Source organism: Neurospora tetraspora, assembly GCF_033439725.1.
Source record: "Neurospora tetraspora strain CBS 560.94 chromosome Unknown B0H65scaffold_4, whole genome shotgun sequence".
In the NCBI taxonomy this organism is placed as follows: domain Eukaryota; kingdom Fungi; phylum Ascomycota; class Sordariomycetes; order Sordariales; family Sordariaceae; genus Neurospora; species Neurospora tetraspora.
In genome coordinates, this window is record NW_026944386.1 from 2,291,543 (window position 1) to 2,306,655 (window position 15,113).

Consider the following 15,113-nt stretch of genomic DNA (forward strand, 5'->3'; position numbering starts at 1 on the left):
CGCTTTTCGCTTTTTCTTGTCGTCGAAGCGGAAATGCGAAGTATTCAGTCAGAGCAGGGCCTCCCTTTCCCTACGGCGTAAAACCAATCATTGTTTGTCACAGTGTTAGGAGAGATTGGATGTAACCGGCGAGAGGAGTACCTAGGCGTGTTTGTGCATATGGACAGCTACAGCTGATGCTGATGGCACCTACTGAGGTGGAAGCTCAGAATCGTGATGGAACCTCATTGACCTCTCAAGATACGACAAACTGCTCACGAGACCTTTTGCTCGTTACGAACACACTTTTTGCACATGAGTGACATGTCTCAAGATGAGAGCGTGAGACGGGCATGTGTTGATACCTCTACCGGTAATGCGGTACTTCATTCTAGGGTATCCTCCGGCGGCTTGGCGCCCACTGGCAGCGGCAGCATCAACCCTGCCAACCAGCGCCTTGATTGCTTCCACTTCGCTATCGATAACCACCCGCGGGGCCCTCATGTATACGCGGGACCGATGTGGATGGGACTCGGGGACCCAACATCAACCACTCACTTCAACACCTGCCCACCTTGGTTCGGGTACCTTAAGCTTCCCTTTCATCCTTCAAGCCTTTTTTTTCCCTTTCCTCCCTGGATACTGCTTACAAGGACCACTGGAAACTGCTCGGTTGAACAAGTCTGTCTCAACCACCCGACTGTTTGCCCTACACGAGGCTCCATCACCAAGGCAACCGCACAGGTTCTCGACCATCTCAGACTCGGTCATCTTTTCGAGAGACGGAGCGTCCAAATTACTTTGTACTCCATCCCTCACAGACCACTCACCTCGCTGCATCAGTGCATATCTGAAGCTTCCCCGTCCACTCCCACCTCCCGTCTATCCGGATTCCATCCCGACCTTGAACTTCCATCCGACCTAGCTAGCGCCTTTCACGAGTAACGGTCGTAGTCGACTCCATACCTGGTCTTTCAAAAGCTTTGCCTCCCTCGAACACTGGACTTTGACCTCATTCCTCCACAGCCGTCCTCATTACCAGTCTCATCCTGTACACCCATCATCAGGAGACAGAACATATCGTATGCGCCCAAACACCCTTATGGCTGGATATTTCCACCACTCCACATCTTGCAAAGACCTGTTAGCTAACACACAGACGATAGGCCACCCCAGGCACGGAATCTGATCACCGAACCGAATCTCTCGTGATATCGGTCTTGTCCCATCTGTTCATGTGCTAGCCTTGTGAGATCAACTTCCGGCATTGTCTCACCACGAAACACCAAACAACTTCGTTGCCGCATCGCCAGGCTTCTGCACGTCAGTAGCCGTCCTCAGGCACAATGTGAGTCTGTCATCTCTAGTCTCACTTTTCTTCACTTCACAAGCATGAGATGAAAGCCTTCATCCTTCATTTTTATCTGGTATCTTTGGGCGCTAAGACTATATGACACTATAGGAAGTTCGGCAAGCAAATACAGAAGCGGCAACTCGAGGTCCCCGAGTATGCTGCCAGCTTTGTAAACTACAAAGCCCTCAAAAAGGTATGTGTCCCGGTTGTTGTTTTTACTGCTCACTCGCATCATCGTGACATTGCCAAGCCTAGATTCAGGGGCTTATATCAACAATTCTTGGCCCTCACAAGATACGGTTTCCTGTGACACATATGCTGACACCTTAACGTACAGCTTATCAAAAAGCTCTCTGCGACCCCCATTCTACCTCCGCAAACAGACCTTCGACGTGCACCCGGCGAGCCTCTGGATACTCAGTCTGCTCTTCAGGCCAACAAGGCCACATTTTTCTTCCAAATAGTACGTAAGGCATTCTTTCAGCACCGTGCACTACTAACAGTCGTCTAGGACAGAGAGCTGGACAAAGTCAACGCTTGCTATGTCCAGAAAGAAGCCGAGCTTAAGATTCGGCTCAAGACTCTTCTTGACAAGAAGAAGGCCCTACGGTCAAGAAGCGGCGGGACTTCACGACGATCTACCAAGTTCACTACCCTTCAAGAGGGATTCCAGCAATTTGTCAACGACCTAAACAAACTGCAACAGTTCGTCGAGATCAACGGTACAGCTTTCTCCAAAATTCTGAAGAAGTGGGACAAGACAGCAAAGTCCAAGACAAAGGAACTATATCTATCAAGAGTCGTTGAGAAACGGCCAGCCTTTAACCCAACCGTCATCAGCGAGCTGTCAGATCAAGCGACCACTAGTTTACAAGAACTGGGAGCGTGGGCTGATGGCGACAACGTCAGCTTCGAAACCAGGCCCGACCATGACCATGTCGTCAGCACTCAACATCTCCTTGGGACTGACGAGGGCGATGCCGATACGTTACTGCTTGACACTGTTCTCTCGGGGAACATCGAGTCTCTCAAGGACATGCTGGACCGTATGAAGGCCACAGCAGCTCCAGATGGCTCTGCAGATGTCTCACTAGCTGACCGAGTTACTCGGACGTTCCTTGCGTCCATCAACGAAGGTTCGCTTGAAGCGCTCAAGGTCCTTCTCGACACTGGACTTGTCGACATTCAGTCCTGGGATGATATCAATGAGCGGAACTGTCTTCACCAGGCGGCCATTTACGGCAACTCGTTTGTTCTCGAGTACGGTCTGTCGAAAGGGGTCGACGCAGAGAGGACAGATGCGTATGGACGTGTGCCTCTGCACTACGCTAGTACGCATGGACGTCTCGACATGGTTGATGCCTTGCTCAATGGTATGCTCACGCTCTCCCCAGCTAATTGTTTTGCTTTCCGGCCCATGACTGATTTCCATGTCTGTAGCTTCCCCCAAGACCATCAATCTTATCGACCACGACAACTTCACGCCCCTTATCCATTCCATCGTCCATAGCCATCTCGAGTGTGTCGGTAGGTTACTCGAGAGGTCTGCTCGCATAGACCCGGTGTCTGATACCGACCACGTACCACTAAATCTCGCCTGTCAACATGGCTCAGTAGCCATCGTCGAGCTACTCCTTAAGCATGGGGCCAAGATTCTTGCTGACGCCGAGGGTCTCTACCCTCAACACTTGGTCGCCAGATCAAGACAGACTCCGGAGATTCTCGTACTGCTTAAGCAGTACGGAGCCGATCTTGATCAGATTGATAAGCTCTACGGCTGGACACCGTTGGTTCATGCAGCAAGTGAGGGTAATGTCCCGTGCCTCCAGGCCTTGCTTGATATCGGCGCGGATCCCAACATTCTCGATGAGAAGGACCTCCCTGCAATGTACTATGCGGCTTGGGAAGGGCATCTTGAGTGTATGAAGCTTCTCACACCGGCCAAAAAGGAGAAAGCGGCAAGCGAGCTCCCACCTATACATATTGGCGGAGCTTTGCCTCCCATGGCTAGCAGCACCGCGCCAATGCCCATGTTTCTCGACGCGATTGATCCCATTCCCGCGCTCGAGTTACCGCCCCCTATCATTCCCCTACGCCGGTACGGCCACAACTTCCTTGACACCAAAACAGTTGTGCAGATCAGCTTTGAGGAAGACAGCGAACAACCTCTCCTATTCTTCCAGGACGGGAAGTATCCCGCCGCCCGCCTTACCATCTCATCCAAATCTTCGGACCTCATCCCCAATAATATCATTCTTCCCTTCCAGGAGGACACTAGGGTTGCGTCATTCCAGATCGACAACCTTGAGTCCTTCACTCTGGACTTTGAGGTATTCCCGACGTATGGCGCCAAGGTCATTGCAAAGACCGTTGCTCTACCAAATATTTTCCGTGCCTTGCTTAGCAGCTCGGGCAAGTGCTGCCTGCCGCTATTTGACCCCCGTCTGCGCGCCATCGGTCAGATCAGCTTCCATGTCCAGATCATCAAGCCCTTCAGTGGAACGCCGCTCGAAATCACGGACTTTGAGACGTACTGGAAGGCCACAAGCCAGTTCGACGCGAACACGAGCACCTTCGTTACCGGCTCCAGTCTATCAGGCGACTTTGTCCAGATCTACGTCCAGCACACAAAGGACGGCGTTCCCGTGCTCTGGCCCAGATGGACCATCAACTGCGGCGGCATTGATGTCCCCGTGTCCAGACTCACCCTCGCTCAGTTCCAGACCGTCACGGCAGCCGCCAGGAAGGGCATCAACCTCTCCGAGCTGTCCACTTACACCCTCGACCAAATAGCCGACGTCCACCGCATCCTCGCCACCGTGGGAATAAACCTTCACGAGGCCCTCTTCCTGCTCCCCAAGGGCATGCACGTCAACATCCAGGTCTTGTACCCGACAGCCGACGAAGAAGCCGAAGCCAACAGCAGCACCGCAGCGGACGACGTCAACGAGTTCGCTGATGCGATCCTCGGCGTCGTCTTTGACCATGCGCGGGCGCAGAGGGCTGAGAGACCCGATAGCGTCCGGTCGGTGGTGTTTAGTTCGTATAATCCTACTTTGTGCACGGCGCTGAACTGGAAGCAACCGAATTTCCCGGTGTTCTTGTGTAATGATCTGGGAAGAGAGGATCGGAAGCAGCAGCAGCAGCAGCAGCAGCAGGGATCTTCTAACAAGGGTGATGGCGATGAGGATATGGGCGGGACTGCTACTACTGCTGGTGGACAGGAGCATGAGGCTCGTGAAGATGAAAGGACACTGCAGAGTGACGGGAGGAGGACAAGCTCGATCAAGGATGCGGTGAGGACGGCGACGAGTAATAACTTGATGGGGTTGATTTGTTCATCGAGGTTGTTGGTAAGTTCTCTCTCTCTTTCCCCCACTCTTTCTGTCGTTCTTTTTCCCGCTAACGGTTATGCGTAACTACAGGACATGGTGCCGGCGCTGGTTGACGCTATCAAGTCTCACGGGTTGGCTCTGGTGGTGGACAAATCCGGTGAGCCTGAGGCGGCAAATAGCAAAGATGATGATAAGCAGTTGGGGATTAGCGGCGCATTGGGAGGACTGGCTGGGGCGGATCCCTTTCCCAAGCTGCCCAAGGGGGTGGATGGGTTGCTCAAGAGTAATGGCGTGTTGAGGTTCAATGAGTATATTGATGTGTAATTGCGGGTGAAAGGGTGGAAAGGAAGAGGGTTGGGTAATGCATATGCTTAGGGAGTTAGCTGGTAGACAATTGTTGAAAATATTGATGACTGAAAAGTTTCATTTTTACAAGTATTTCTCGTTGTTGTTCTTCTCTCTTTACCTCCCTCTTCACTCTTCCTTTTACTCCTCTTATCATTTTCTTTCCCCTCCGTGTCTCCTCACTTTCTCTTCAGTATCTCTTGATATATTTTTTTTCTTTCTCTATTACTTCTCTTCACTTCTTTCTCCACGTCATTTTAGCTCACAGGTTGAATATTCTTCCATCTTCCCTTCTCTCTCCTCAATCATCTCTATTTATTGGTTAATCCGACACCTACCAGTAACCATCAAACGCCCACCCATGTCACTTCATTGTCGTGATGATCGAACCGGTGTAACAAGCAACATGTAATCTGCAACGTTATCTCCAAGACGGACAAATGCATCAGGCACACACACAACTTCCGCTTCTCCTTCCAGAAACCACTTGTCATCAGCCCATCAGCCGTTCCTCGTGGCTTTCTCAGGGCAACCCATCACCGCAGGCAGCAAGTCAACCACTCAGCTCATGAGGCTGTGTAAAATAGTAAGCCAAACATTCCACCACTACATCCTCATTCTCATTCGACTGGAAGACGCGCAGCATCATGTGTACACTAGCACAGTAGTTAGTGTACGCCACTGGCGTTCCGGGAGCCGAACGGACGGACGACAACATTTTTCCATGCGTAGATGCCATTGGATGACAGTTGCTACGTTCGTACTTGTGAATGATACGAATGATACGACACGATACGGTCGTCGATCTTTTTTGGTCATGAACTTTTGATCGTTCTGATCGCTTTTCACTTTTGTTGACGGTTGACGGTTGAGCCTAACTCATAACGTGACGTTTTGTTATGTGGGATATTTTTATCTTTTACCGCAGTAGGCAATAAAGCGAAGTGCGTACTCGCCACTCATGTGCATATCATCAAGCTTATCGGATTAGATGTTGGTTGGTTGAGACAGATGAGAATTATGTTCAATGAGAATTGCTGGATGGATGATGGATGCAGGTACAGACTGTACGGGAACTTCAGTTTCCGAACATGTTGCTCAAGTTCAAGTGCAAGTGTAGACGGACACTGCCTCTTTTGTATAGAAGTACGTTTGTTTTTGTAGTAGGTATTACAATCACATGTCGTTGACGATCCCAAGGATCGATCTCTCCAGTGGGAAAGTGTAAAAACATGGATGGGCATGCAGTGGTTTGAAGCTATCTCCAACCAAGGTCGAATTCGCAGCTGTCACCGGCCCGCCAAATCCACGACAGCGAAAAACCAGTTTCCGGCCATCCGCTGGCTCGGGACTCTGCCAAGACCGGGGAATCCTGCACTATTTGTGAGGCTGGCGGCTTGGAATTAAAATTGAATAGGGAAAAACGCGAACACCACAACCCCGGTTTTGGGATCGATGGAGATGTCTAATTTCCCTTTTTCCCCCTCGTCGCCCTACATGCCAATGTTTTTCCTGGTCAGGCGGACAAAAGCGGACGATCTAGAAAAGTTTTGGCGTTGGCGTTGTTCGACTTCGGGGGTCGCCGTTGGTAACTAATTGTTATGCCTTATAACGCTAACTAAGACTTATTGTGAAGGATTTAAGGACTACGGGGTAAAAGTGAAGTGAAGTGGAAGGAAAGGTGCGGAAAGGAGAAGGTTCAAGAGCGGAAACTACAAGTACGTAGGAACCAGGAAAAGAAAGCCGTCAAACCGTGAGAATGGGGGAATTGCGATCGATGCTGGGATTTCTAGGCAACCTGAAAAAAAACTTGTAACAGAAGGTGGAAAACTGGAAGGGAAATGACGTTGACGTAGGTGAGAGCCTGAAAGGTATAATAAGTGGTCATATAGACCCGTGAACCTTTTGTCAGGTTGTGTCAATTGCGACTTTGCGATTCTGCGCTCTGCCGTGTTGGAGTTTTCGGTTGGAGGCTTGGGAATCCTCTTTTTTTCCTCGTATTGGCGGGCAGGCGGGGTATGTAGGATTGAAGGTTTCCAGTGGGCTAGCGTACGATCACAGGCCATCGCGATTGCCAGAAGCGCTGAAATGGGACTGGAATGCAGCAGGTCCACCACCTCGCTCCTTCGCAAGTGTTTGGAAGACGGGCTTTGTTTCGTTGATGGCATCCACAGAAGCATCCACGCCTTGTGGAGCCGCGGTTCTCTCGTGCTCTTTACGGGGTCGGGTACCTAGGCTGTCTTCCTGTTTTATCCCCTCTCGCTTCTCTTCAGAATACGAAATCATATCCAGCTCACGTCATTGACCCGTGTTCTGGGCCTTTTTGAAACTTTGTTTTGGATCGTAGGGTGTTGGGTATTTCCAGATTTCCAGGACCTTGGGATATCTCCGAGTTTTGGGAGCACAAGTAATTTCCATAGTGAGGTGCAATCGCAATCACAAAAACAGTACATACACCATCACTGTTTTTTGGTGAGCCCGTATGTAGTCTTTTTTTGGCACCACCTGGCACGCACTGCACCCTGCACCGCAAACCGTTCTGCCACCACTGCGTTCCTGCAAGCGAGCGGTCTGGCTTTCTTCTCATTTGAGCCTGTTTTGTGGCACCCACCGATCGACACTCCAGTGATACTCGCCCGCCCCACCCAAGAAGCGCACAGTCCGTTCAGAGACTCTTCGAACCCGTTCATCCCAACTTCACCCAGACACCACAGACGTCAGTTCACCTTGTCCAGTACGGGCACAGACACCGGCTGTCATCTCAACTCTTTCACTTCCATTTCCTTGACTATCACCTGAAGTGGCATCTGGAAACATACCTCTATACTACATAGACGGAGGATATCAAACTCCAATCGGAGAACATCCAACGTTTATCCGGGTGACTTTGACCGTCGTACCGCCTCTTTTGGATTTCGCAGTGACAGAAGCTGCCCTGGAGCACCGCCCTCCGAGGTACCTACTCGTGCTACACCCGGAAGCACCACGGAACCGGCTTACACACAGGCAACGGACCATCGTGTTTGGCTTAGCTCATCCACCAAGACACACACCATTGGAACACCAACTTGCAGCCCAAGACTCAAAAGGCAACGGTCCAAAATCTCGCCAAAGCCCGCCCCCCCTGTCCATCGCTTAAGTCGATTCCATTTCATCCGATCAAGCAAGACTCTTGGTCACCCGCTCTACCGCTGTTGCCGACTTTTTCTCTCCAACACCATCCTCAACACCACCACTACCTCTGTCCGTCCGATACACGACAGCCCGGGTCTCAATCACAACCGCGCAACCCGCCCTGCGCTTCAAGAAGCTGTCTTTGCTTTTCAGCTTTCTCAGCCTGTCCTTTGCCGCCCAATAGCTGATCGCCCGGGGCCCTCTGCGTTTGCCCCTGCGTCTGCGACTCAACGCCCAGAACTTGTCCGCCAGCCGAGCAGCCGCTAGTTTTAGGTGACTGCCTGTGATCCGCATCGCGCTATCTCCAGCCAGAGAGCGGTCTTTGTTCCATCTCGCGCCTCAACTCCTCAAACAACTCCCCATCAAAGTCCAAGAGACCCTCTCGCAAACCGCGCGCGACCGATTGCTTTTTTAACTGCGCGCTGGACTAGGGTTCAGCCCATCAAAAGGTACGTTTGCTGGGCACTAGCCGTGGTTTCCACTGTCAGGTCAATCCATATTTCTCACATCAACAATGCTCAACTGTTTGCGCTTGGCTTTCAATTATCTCGGAGTCTTCGGGGCCTTGATGACTTCTCCTTTTCTCTTTCCCTTTTGACCTTTCGTCAAATGCACTTTCTCATACTTGCCAATGAGCATTTTGAAGAGTCCATATCGCTAACATGACACCCCGGATCAGAAGGGACTTCCCACGGTTGGAACGCCAGGTTTTCAACATGTCCACCAACAACACAAGTACGGGCGTCTCAAGTCCGGAGGCAACAACAGCCCCTGGGGCTCCTGCTGACCCGAATACAGCAACGGTCAACGAGCCTACCACGGCCGGGCCGACCACTATAATCAGCAGCACTTCAGTGCCTTCAGTGCAGCCTCCTGTTAGTACGACTTCCTCGGCTTTGCCGACTACTCCTTCCTCATCCTCGTCTATACCACAACCGCCACCGCCATCATCGACGCCCCCTACCTCGACGACGCAACAGCAGCCGCCACCACCAAGTTCTACCACAGCTGTGCCACCGTCAACAACATCGACACCGCCTACCACTACGCAGCAGCCGAGCACGAGAACCTTTACCAGCGTTCAAATCATCACGACTGAAGGGGAAACACGAACCAAGATTACGCAGATCATTACTACCGAGACAGTAGTACCCTCCGCGGAGCCTACTACCTCCGGTCCTTCTACTACCACAGCGGCCGGTGCCATTGATCCTACCAAGGGCGCTTCCTCTGGCGGTGGTGGATTGGGCAGCGGTGGGAAGATTGCCATTGCGGTAGTGGTGCCCATTGTTGCCGTTGCCCTATTGGTATTGGCGGGTATCTTCCTCTGGAGAAAGCGGAAGCAAAGGAGGGATGCCGAGGAACAGAGGCGAAGGGAGGTGGAGGACTATGGCTACAACCCCAATGTCGACCCTACGATACCTGCCGTTGCCGGCGGTGGTGCTGCTGGAGCGTACGAGATGAGGGAGGATGGAACGTCCGGGTATAGGGGCTGGGGCTCTACGACTCTCGCGAGTTCGGCTGGGAGGAAGGCTTCAACGACCATTTCAGGCGGCATGCCTGGCGTTGCCTATTCCGACGCCACATCGCCGACCCGGGGAACTGTATCCGACGCACGATCTGGCGAGCCGTTGATTGAACCACCTTCGCCCGAAGGCGAGATTCTGGGAGTAATGGGACCCTCAGCCGGTGACAACCAAGACGCCAATGTTCACCGAGGTCCCTCAAACGCCTCGTCTCATTATAGCACAGCTGCCCGCTCTGACGAGTCCGGCGAAGCCCCTATCGGAGTTGCCTATGGAGGAAGACACAGTTACTACGGTGAGCCGCAGTACGGTACCGCCAACGCATACAACGGCGCCGAGGGTGCCTATAACGGACCAGTTGCCCCGAACAACTTTGCTCCTCCCCCAGGACCTCCGGTCATTCGAGATGTCGTGGCGAGGAGGAACACTCGCATCGAGAATTCCGCTCACTACCCTCAGCAGACGGCAGGCATCTCGCAGAACTTTTAAAGGAGAAGAACTAGTTGTTGACGGTCGTCGTTGGTTATCTCTTTTTTGACCGCTATATATCATGGTCCACACGTCGTTTTTTTCCGCACACAGGATACCCATTTTCATTGTTCGAGCTGCGCGTTCTTTGTTTTTCGCTCGGCAGGGACGTTCGCTGGTGCTTTTTGGTTACCCATATACGCCTTTGCTTTTGGCGATAGCCGCGTCAGTGGAGGGGGTCTTTGGTTGCAGTTTCGTGGTTTCTGGTCCTCCCACCATTCTCCTATTCTAGTCAAACGCCAACGGCAGGAGGTGGTGGTTCTGATCTCAGATACGACAACGCGTAATCAGAAAGAAAAGCGGCTGCTTTTATCAGTACACGGTACATTCACACATTCGCTGCACATATCTTTAGAATCGGAAGGCTGTGGCTTGGGCAAGAGTTGAGAAGAGTCCCAAGGAGAAGAGGAAACAACCTAAGCGCTCACGGGCGCTCTAGGGTTCAGGAAGCATGGGGGAAAGGGAGGAAGGGAGAAAGGAAGCGAATGAAAGGGCCACGAATGAATTCCAAGCTGCGTCGCATCGGGTGATGTTAATGAGGCGCAAGGCGCTTGGTGATTCATTGGAAGTAACGGTCCTTTTATAGTGGGAATAATGCTACGTTTTGCTTAGCTTAAGGGGAGGAGGGGTCAGTTGGGAATGGGTTCACGTGTCTAACTAAGGTGTGGTGGATATCTGTCTGTTTTTGTTTAAGGATGGGATGGAGGGAGAGATGGGGGGAGGTTTGGTTTGCTAGCTGGGTGAAGAGAAAGGAGGGACGGAAGATGATGTGAAAAGAGTCTATCCTTAACATAGCTCCCGCATATCTCCCAGCTACCACTCTGGTTATCTACTACTACTTATGATAATGCTATAATGCAGTTACATATCCGTATAATTTAGCTCAATTACCTTCTATCCGGTCACAGATGCATGGATCCTCTCAACCATATATGAAACATTCATGTAGTTAGATCCGACAACCTTGACCACTTATACCTTGATACATGCAAGAGGGCATAAATTCTCAATTGACGTGGTGGCTCAAATGCCGTCATAGCAATTTCCACTCCCGTCGCCTTTCGCAAATCCGTTTTCTAACCACGTGAGTGAGCATTCTATATCCATCCTTCTCTCTCCCTAGGCTCACTAGGTTCTCATACCCCCCCTGAGATAGACGAACGTGAGAATGAGGCTGAGCAGCTCACCCCCCGGTCCCCGGTCCCTGCCGCGGTTGACGACCGACCCGTCGTCAACCCCCTATTTCTTCCCGAAGGAAACCGAAGAAAACACACAACAATGGCCATTATGAGATTTAGGGCTGGTCGGTCGGTCATATGACCTATCTCCCTGTCTCACGGGGATAGGGACATGGGGAACTCGCTCGCTCGCTTTAAGTACCGCGGGATACGCGTAGGCTGAGCTGACGACGGGTATCCGCTTAACCAACTAACTCACTTCATTCAGGTTTTTCAGTTAGCTAGCCACTTCATCATGTCCGTATCCGCTGCTCATAGGAAATACATGAACATGGTTGTGCCAGGTCAGATTGTAGTCCAAGAGTGAGTGTTTTATTCAAGATTCGGCGTTAGTGGTTGGTTGGATGGGAGAAGAACGTTTTAGGATAGTTAGTGTATCACCAACCTCGTTAAATAGAGACAAACTCTATAACATTTGTCTGAGAAGAGGAGGAGCTAGGTGGAGAGGTGCCAAATCAAACCAATGCGCTATACCTCAAGTTGTAGGACTGTTGATATTGGAAGAGACAGTGAGAAACTTGGCGTTGAAGAATTAGGTTGGCTAGTAAAACGGAAGAGAGAGAAGTGAAGAGAGAAGTGAAGAGAGAAGTGAAGACATGAGTGAGAAGAGGAGTGAAAAGAGGAGTAAAGAGAGGTTAAAATGGAGCTACAATGCAAGCGATAGGTAAATATACCGGCCGTGAATTCAATGGCAAAGTTCCGAGAGGACATGCATTCTTGAAGAGCCCAAATATCCAGTTGCCCTAGAGAGCGGTGTACGAGTGAGCCCTGATGAACAGGAACGCACAGGAGACGGGATGTGGCTTGAATGTATTTTGTCAACTTCAAAAAAGATAGTGCATAGCGACTGAGCAGTAAGGGTATTTGAACAAATTCGCTTGTTTATATAAAATCCGTAAAAATAATGGGGGTATTTTTTTTCATAACAATCTCACTGTATCCCACCCCATCCACTTTCATCCTTGAACACCCGTGATCCTTCGTGATCGCGCCCGAACTGACTAAATGCAGACCGGAAGAACTCGCTATGTAACAATGATGGTGAGCCCCCCAAAGCACCTCCAGAAGCGACCGATCAACTCCCATCAGTCCTTGATGATATGTATGAGGAAAAATGTAATCATGAACACCCAATAAAACAAAATTCCCAAGCCAAGGTGCCTGGACGCCAATATATAGAAGGCAATAGAGCAAGTAGCCAGAATGAGAAAGGGGATGCAATGGAGTAGAAAGACCTCCTAGTACACACTCCCTCGGATGCTTCTGTCTTCCTTCTCCGCATCTGCCAGGTTCTCTAGACTCCGCTTCTTCGTGATCGACTCCGGAAGGTTCTCTAGGCTCCGCTTCTTCGTTATTGACTCGGTAAGCCTCGCGCCCTCTTCCTGTTCCTGGCAGCTGTTTTCTTCGTCTTCTTCGCAGTCGGGCTCATGCTCCCCATCGGCTTCATCCTCGCCATCACTACTGGGAGGATGGTCACCTAAACGGTTGGCTTTGGCGCCGCGCCCCATTTGGCTCTGGTCCCGGCTAGGATGGCGGTGTGGTACCGGACGGACAGCATGGGGGGTGAGTCCGCCGCTCGGGGTTTTGGCCTTGACGTTCTTATGCCGCTCATCTTCTGACAATTCGGTTTCGCTGCTGCTATGCCCACTGTAGGTGCCCCCACCATCACGACCGATATGAAGGCTATGGCTATGGCTATGGGGACGGGGCGGCACGCTGGGGCTCTTGAGATGGCTTCGTAGGCGGTCCTCGATCGATATAAAGGATGGTGTGCCGTCTGGACTGGAGACTACCTCTTCGCGCGCCTTGGTTATGTCGATGACCGGACCAGCGTGTGCCACCTCTGGCGACAGCGTGACCCCGCTGCTGCTCGACTGAATGCGCTTGGCCGTCGGTCTCCGGCTCGCAATCGTCGGCCCATTAGGCAGTGCGGTACCGTTGAAAGAGGCGTTGGCGACTCCTTGAGCCTTGCCAGTAGTAGGGCCGGCCCCATCTGTAAGCGCGATGCTGCTGCTACCAACACTTGGGGTATCGACGTCTGTCGAATTACCACTCGTACTATCGGTAACAGTCATATCGGTGGAGGTAACGTGGCTCGAGATCATGTGGTCGGTCTTGACGAGATCGGCGAGCGTCGAACGAATCTTGAAGTTCTTGTCGTGGTTGCAGCCGTTCGGACAACCTCCCCACCGGCGTCGCATCTCGACACGCGGTGCGCTGGGGTCGGAGGGCGTGCGTGGGGTGGCAAAAGGGGCTGAGTCTAGCTTGAAGTTTCCTCCGGTCAAGCGCGCCTGTTGTGCAGCCCGCTCCTTCTTCAGCTCCGACCACGTTCGTAACTTGGTTTCCAGTATGTATTTGCCACTGTCGCTCTTGCGCATTATGAGAAACTCGCAGTGATTAACGTTTCGAAGATCCTCGAAGTACTCGACACTAAAGTGGTACCACTTCATAAGGAAGACTCGAGACATAAGACCGTGTGTAACTGAAACAAAGTTAGTTAGCATTCCGTCCAGTCTTTTATTCTGCAGTCCCATCTCGAGGGAGTTGACGCACCTAGAACGCAAACGCTGGCGAAGTCGTCATCGTTGAACTGGCGCCAGAGACTCTCGTTAAAGCCGCTGACTCGGTCGTATGCATCTGCGGCGCTCTCCCCATTAGGGATCCGGTAGAAGAAGTGACCATAGTCAGCACGCTCCTGCCACATGCGTTCCATCTCTGCGCTGCATGGCTGAAAGTTTCCAAAGTCTTGCTCTCGTAGGCGGGGCTCTTCGTAGACTTTGATATGGTTTCGCTTGAAGGGGCTGGGTTCCGGGTCGTCGCTGGTCAAAGTGGCCAAGATGCCTTCTGTGGTCTCGCGTGTGCGGCGGTAGGGGCTGGTGAAGAACTGAACGGTGTCGTCAGCGCGCAACAGCTTGCGCAGCCGGCGGCCGGCATCGTATGCTTGTTGCCATCCTTCGTCTGTGAGCTTTACGCGGTGGTCGGGAATCGTTTGGTGGATATCGCGGTTCTCTGTTGATCATCATGTTAGTGTTAGCCGCGAGGAGGGATACAAGACCGAGAGGATGGCCTCGAAGTCGTGGGTGACGTACTGTTGCCCTCCGACTGGGCGTGTCTGATCAAGATGATGAGTCTAGGCTTCCCCATGGTTAAGAAGGCAGAGACACCACTGCAGTACTATGTGGTTGCGTAGTAGTTGCAGCAGTTGTCAAAGTCGGGAGGTGCCCTAAAATTTCCCCACCCCGTACCGTCTTGTTTGTCGAGAACGAGTATCAGTGGCGGAAAGAGCAAAGCTGGTTGGTTGTGTATTACAGGCACCGTCAAAGTGATGGACTGGATAATGAAGGGTATCTTATACCACAAGGCTATGGCAAGGGATCAGATGAAAAGAGTTATTAGAGGACAAGCGTTGTGTATGTAAGATGGAAGAAAGACAAGAAGAGACGAAAAGAAGCTAAACGAGACGAGGTCGACTAGGTAAATAGGATTGCCTGCTCATGCCCCCCCGGATTGCAAGTCCTTCCAGGCACTGCGTGTTCGAGGCCGCCTAGCAGGTCCCGCGTTCGTATGCGCGGGGATAGGCAGATCTTCCAGGCCCCTTCCCAGTTCCTGGGGACCTGGAGCCTGAGCAAAATGC

General features: G+C 51.8%; 5 protein-coding genes across 5 annotated transcripts; 3 read left to right on the forward strand and 2 right to left on the reverse strand.

Annotated features, from left to right (window-relative positions):
* Positions 1-90: 90 nt before the first annotated feature.
* On the forward strand, positions 91-1,167 carry B0H65DRAFT_194893 (uncharacterized protein). The gene is made up of 2 exons (XM_062821700.1): positions 91-1,061; positions 1,146-1,167. The coding sequence occupies exon 1, from the start codon at positions 295-297 to the stop codon at positions 922-924; it is 630 nt and encodes a 209-aa protein (XP_062681705.1). The 5' UTR covers positions 91-294; the 3' UTR covers positions 925-1,061; positions 1,146-1,167.
* Positions 1,168-5,114, forward strand: B0H65DRAFT_194871 (ankyrin repeat protein nuc-2). Its single transcript, XM_062821698.1, has 6 exons — positions 1,168-1,327; positions 1,442-1,526; positions 1,671-1,796; positions 1,845-2,706; positions 2,774-4,686; positions 4,759-5,114. Coding segments are annotated over exons 1-6 (3,222 nt in total). The 5' UTR covers positions 1,168-1,325; the 3' UTR covers positions 4,993-5,114.
* Positions 5,115-6,253: 1,139 nt separating this feature from the next.
* On the reverse strand, positions 6,254-7,270 carry B0H65DRAFT_465469 (uncharacterized protein). The gene has a single exon (XM_062826811.1). It carries the CDS (start codon positions 7,191-7,193, stop codon positions 6,726-6,728), a length of 468 nt encoding a protein of 155 aa, XP_062681707.1. The 5' UTR covers positions 7,194-7,270; the 3' UTR covers positions 6,254-6,725.
* A 1,306-nt stretch (positions 7,271-8,576) lies between these two features.
* On the forward strand, positions 8,577-10,528 carry B0H65DRAFT_195043 (uncharacterized protein). Its single transcript, XM_062821702.1, has 2 exons — positions 8,577-8,636; positions 8,870-10,528. Exon 2 carries the CDS (start codon positions 8,904-8,906, stop codon positions 10,200-10,202), a length of 1,299 nt encoding a protein of 432 aa, XP_062681708.1. The 5' UTR covers positions 8,577-8,636; positions 8,870-8,903; the 3' UTR covers positions 10,203-10,528.
* Positions 10,529-12,453: 1,925 nt separating this feature from the next.
* B0H65DRAFT_195034 (phosphoglycerate mutase-like protein) lies at positions 12,454-14,797 on the reverse strand. Its single transcript, XM_062821701.1, has 3 exons — positions 14,569-14,797; positions 14,033-14,488; positions 12,454-13,961 (listed from the first exon to the last, which is right to left on the reverse strand). The coding sequence occupies exons 1-3, from the start codon at positions 14,621-14,623 to the stop codon at positions 12,718-12,720; spliced, it is 1,755 nt and encodes a 584-aa protein (XP_062681709.1). The 5' UTR covers positions 14,624-14,797; the 3' UTR covers positions 12,454-12,717.
* Between the last annotated feature and the right edge of the window lie 316 nt (positions 14,798-15,113).

Excerpts from the sequence above, each read along its gene's own strand:
- B0H65DRAFT_194893 (XM_062821700.1), top strand. The coding sequence starts at position 295 with ATGAGTGACATGTCTCAAGATGAGAGCGTGAGACGGGCATGTGTTGAT.
- B0H65DRAFT_194871 (XM_062821698.1), top strand. Across the intron at positions 1,797-1,844 it reads CCACATTTTTCTTCCAAATA|GACAGAGAGCTGGACAAAGT; the intron begins GTACGTAAGGCA and ends ACAGTCGTCTAG. Across the intron at positions 2,707-2,773 it reads GGTTGATGCCTTGCTCAATG|CTTCCCCCAAGACCATCAAT; the intron begins GTATGCTCACGC and ends CCATGTCTGTAG.
- B0H65DRAFT_465469 (XM_062826811.1), bottom strand. The coding sequence starts at position 7,193 with ATGCTTCTGTGGATGCCATCAACGAAACAAAGCCCGTCTTCCAAACAC.
- B0H65DRAFT_195043 (XM_062821702.1), top strand. The coding sequence starts at position 8,904 with ATGTCCACCAACAACACAAGTACGGGCGTCTCAAGTCCGGAGGCAACA.
- B0H65DRAFT_195034 (XM_062821701.1), bottom strand. The coding sequence starts at position 14,623 with ATGGGGAAGCCTAGACTCATCATCTTGATCAGACACGCCCAGTCGGAG. Across the intron at positions 14,489-14,568 it reads CGCCCAGTCGGAGGGCAACA|AGAACCGCGATATCCACCAA; the intron begins GTACGTCACCCA and ends GATGATCAACAG. Across the intron at positions 13,962-14,032 it reads CGCCAGCGTTTGCGTTCTAG|TTACACACGGTCTTATGTCT; the intron begins GTGCGTCAACTC and ends ACTTTGTTTCAG.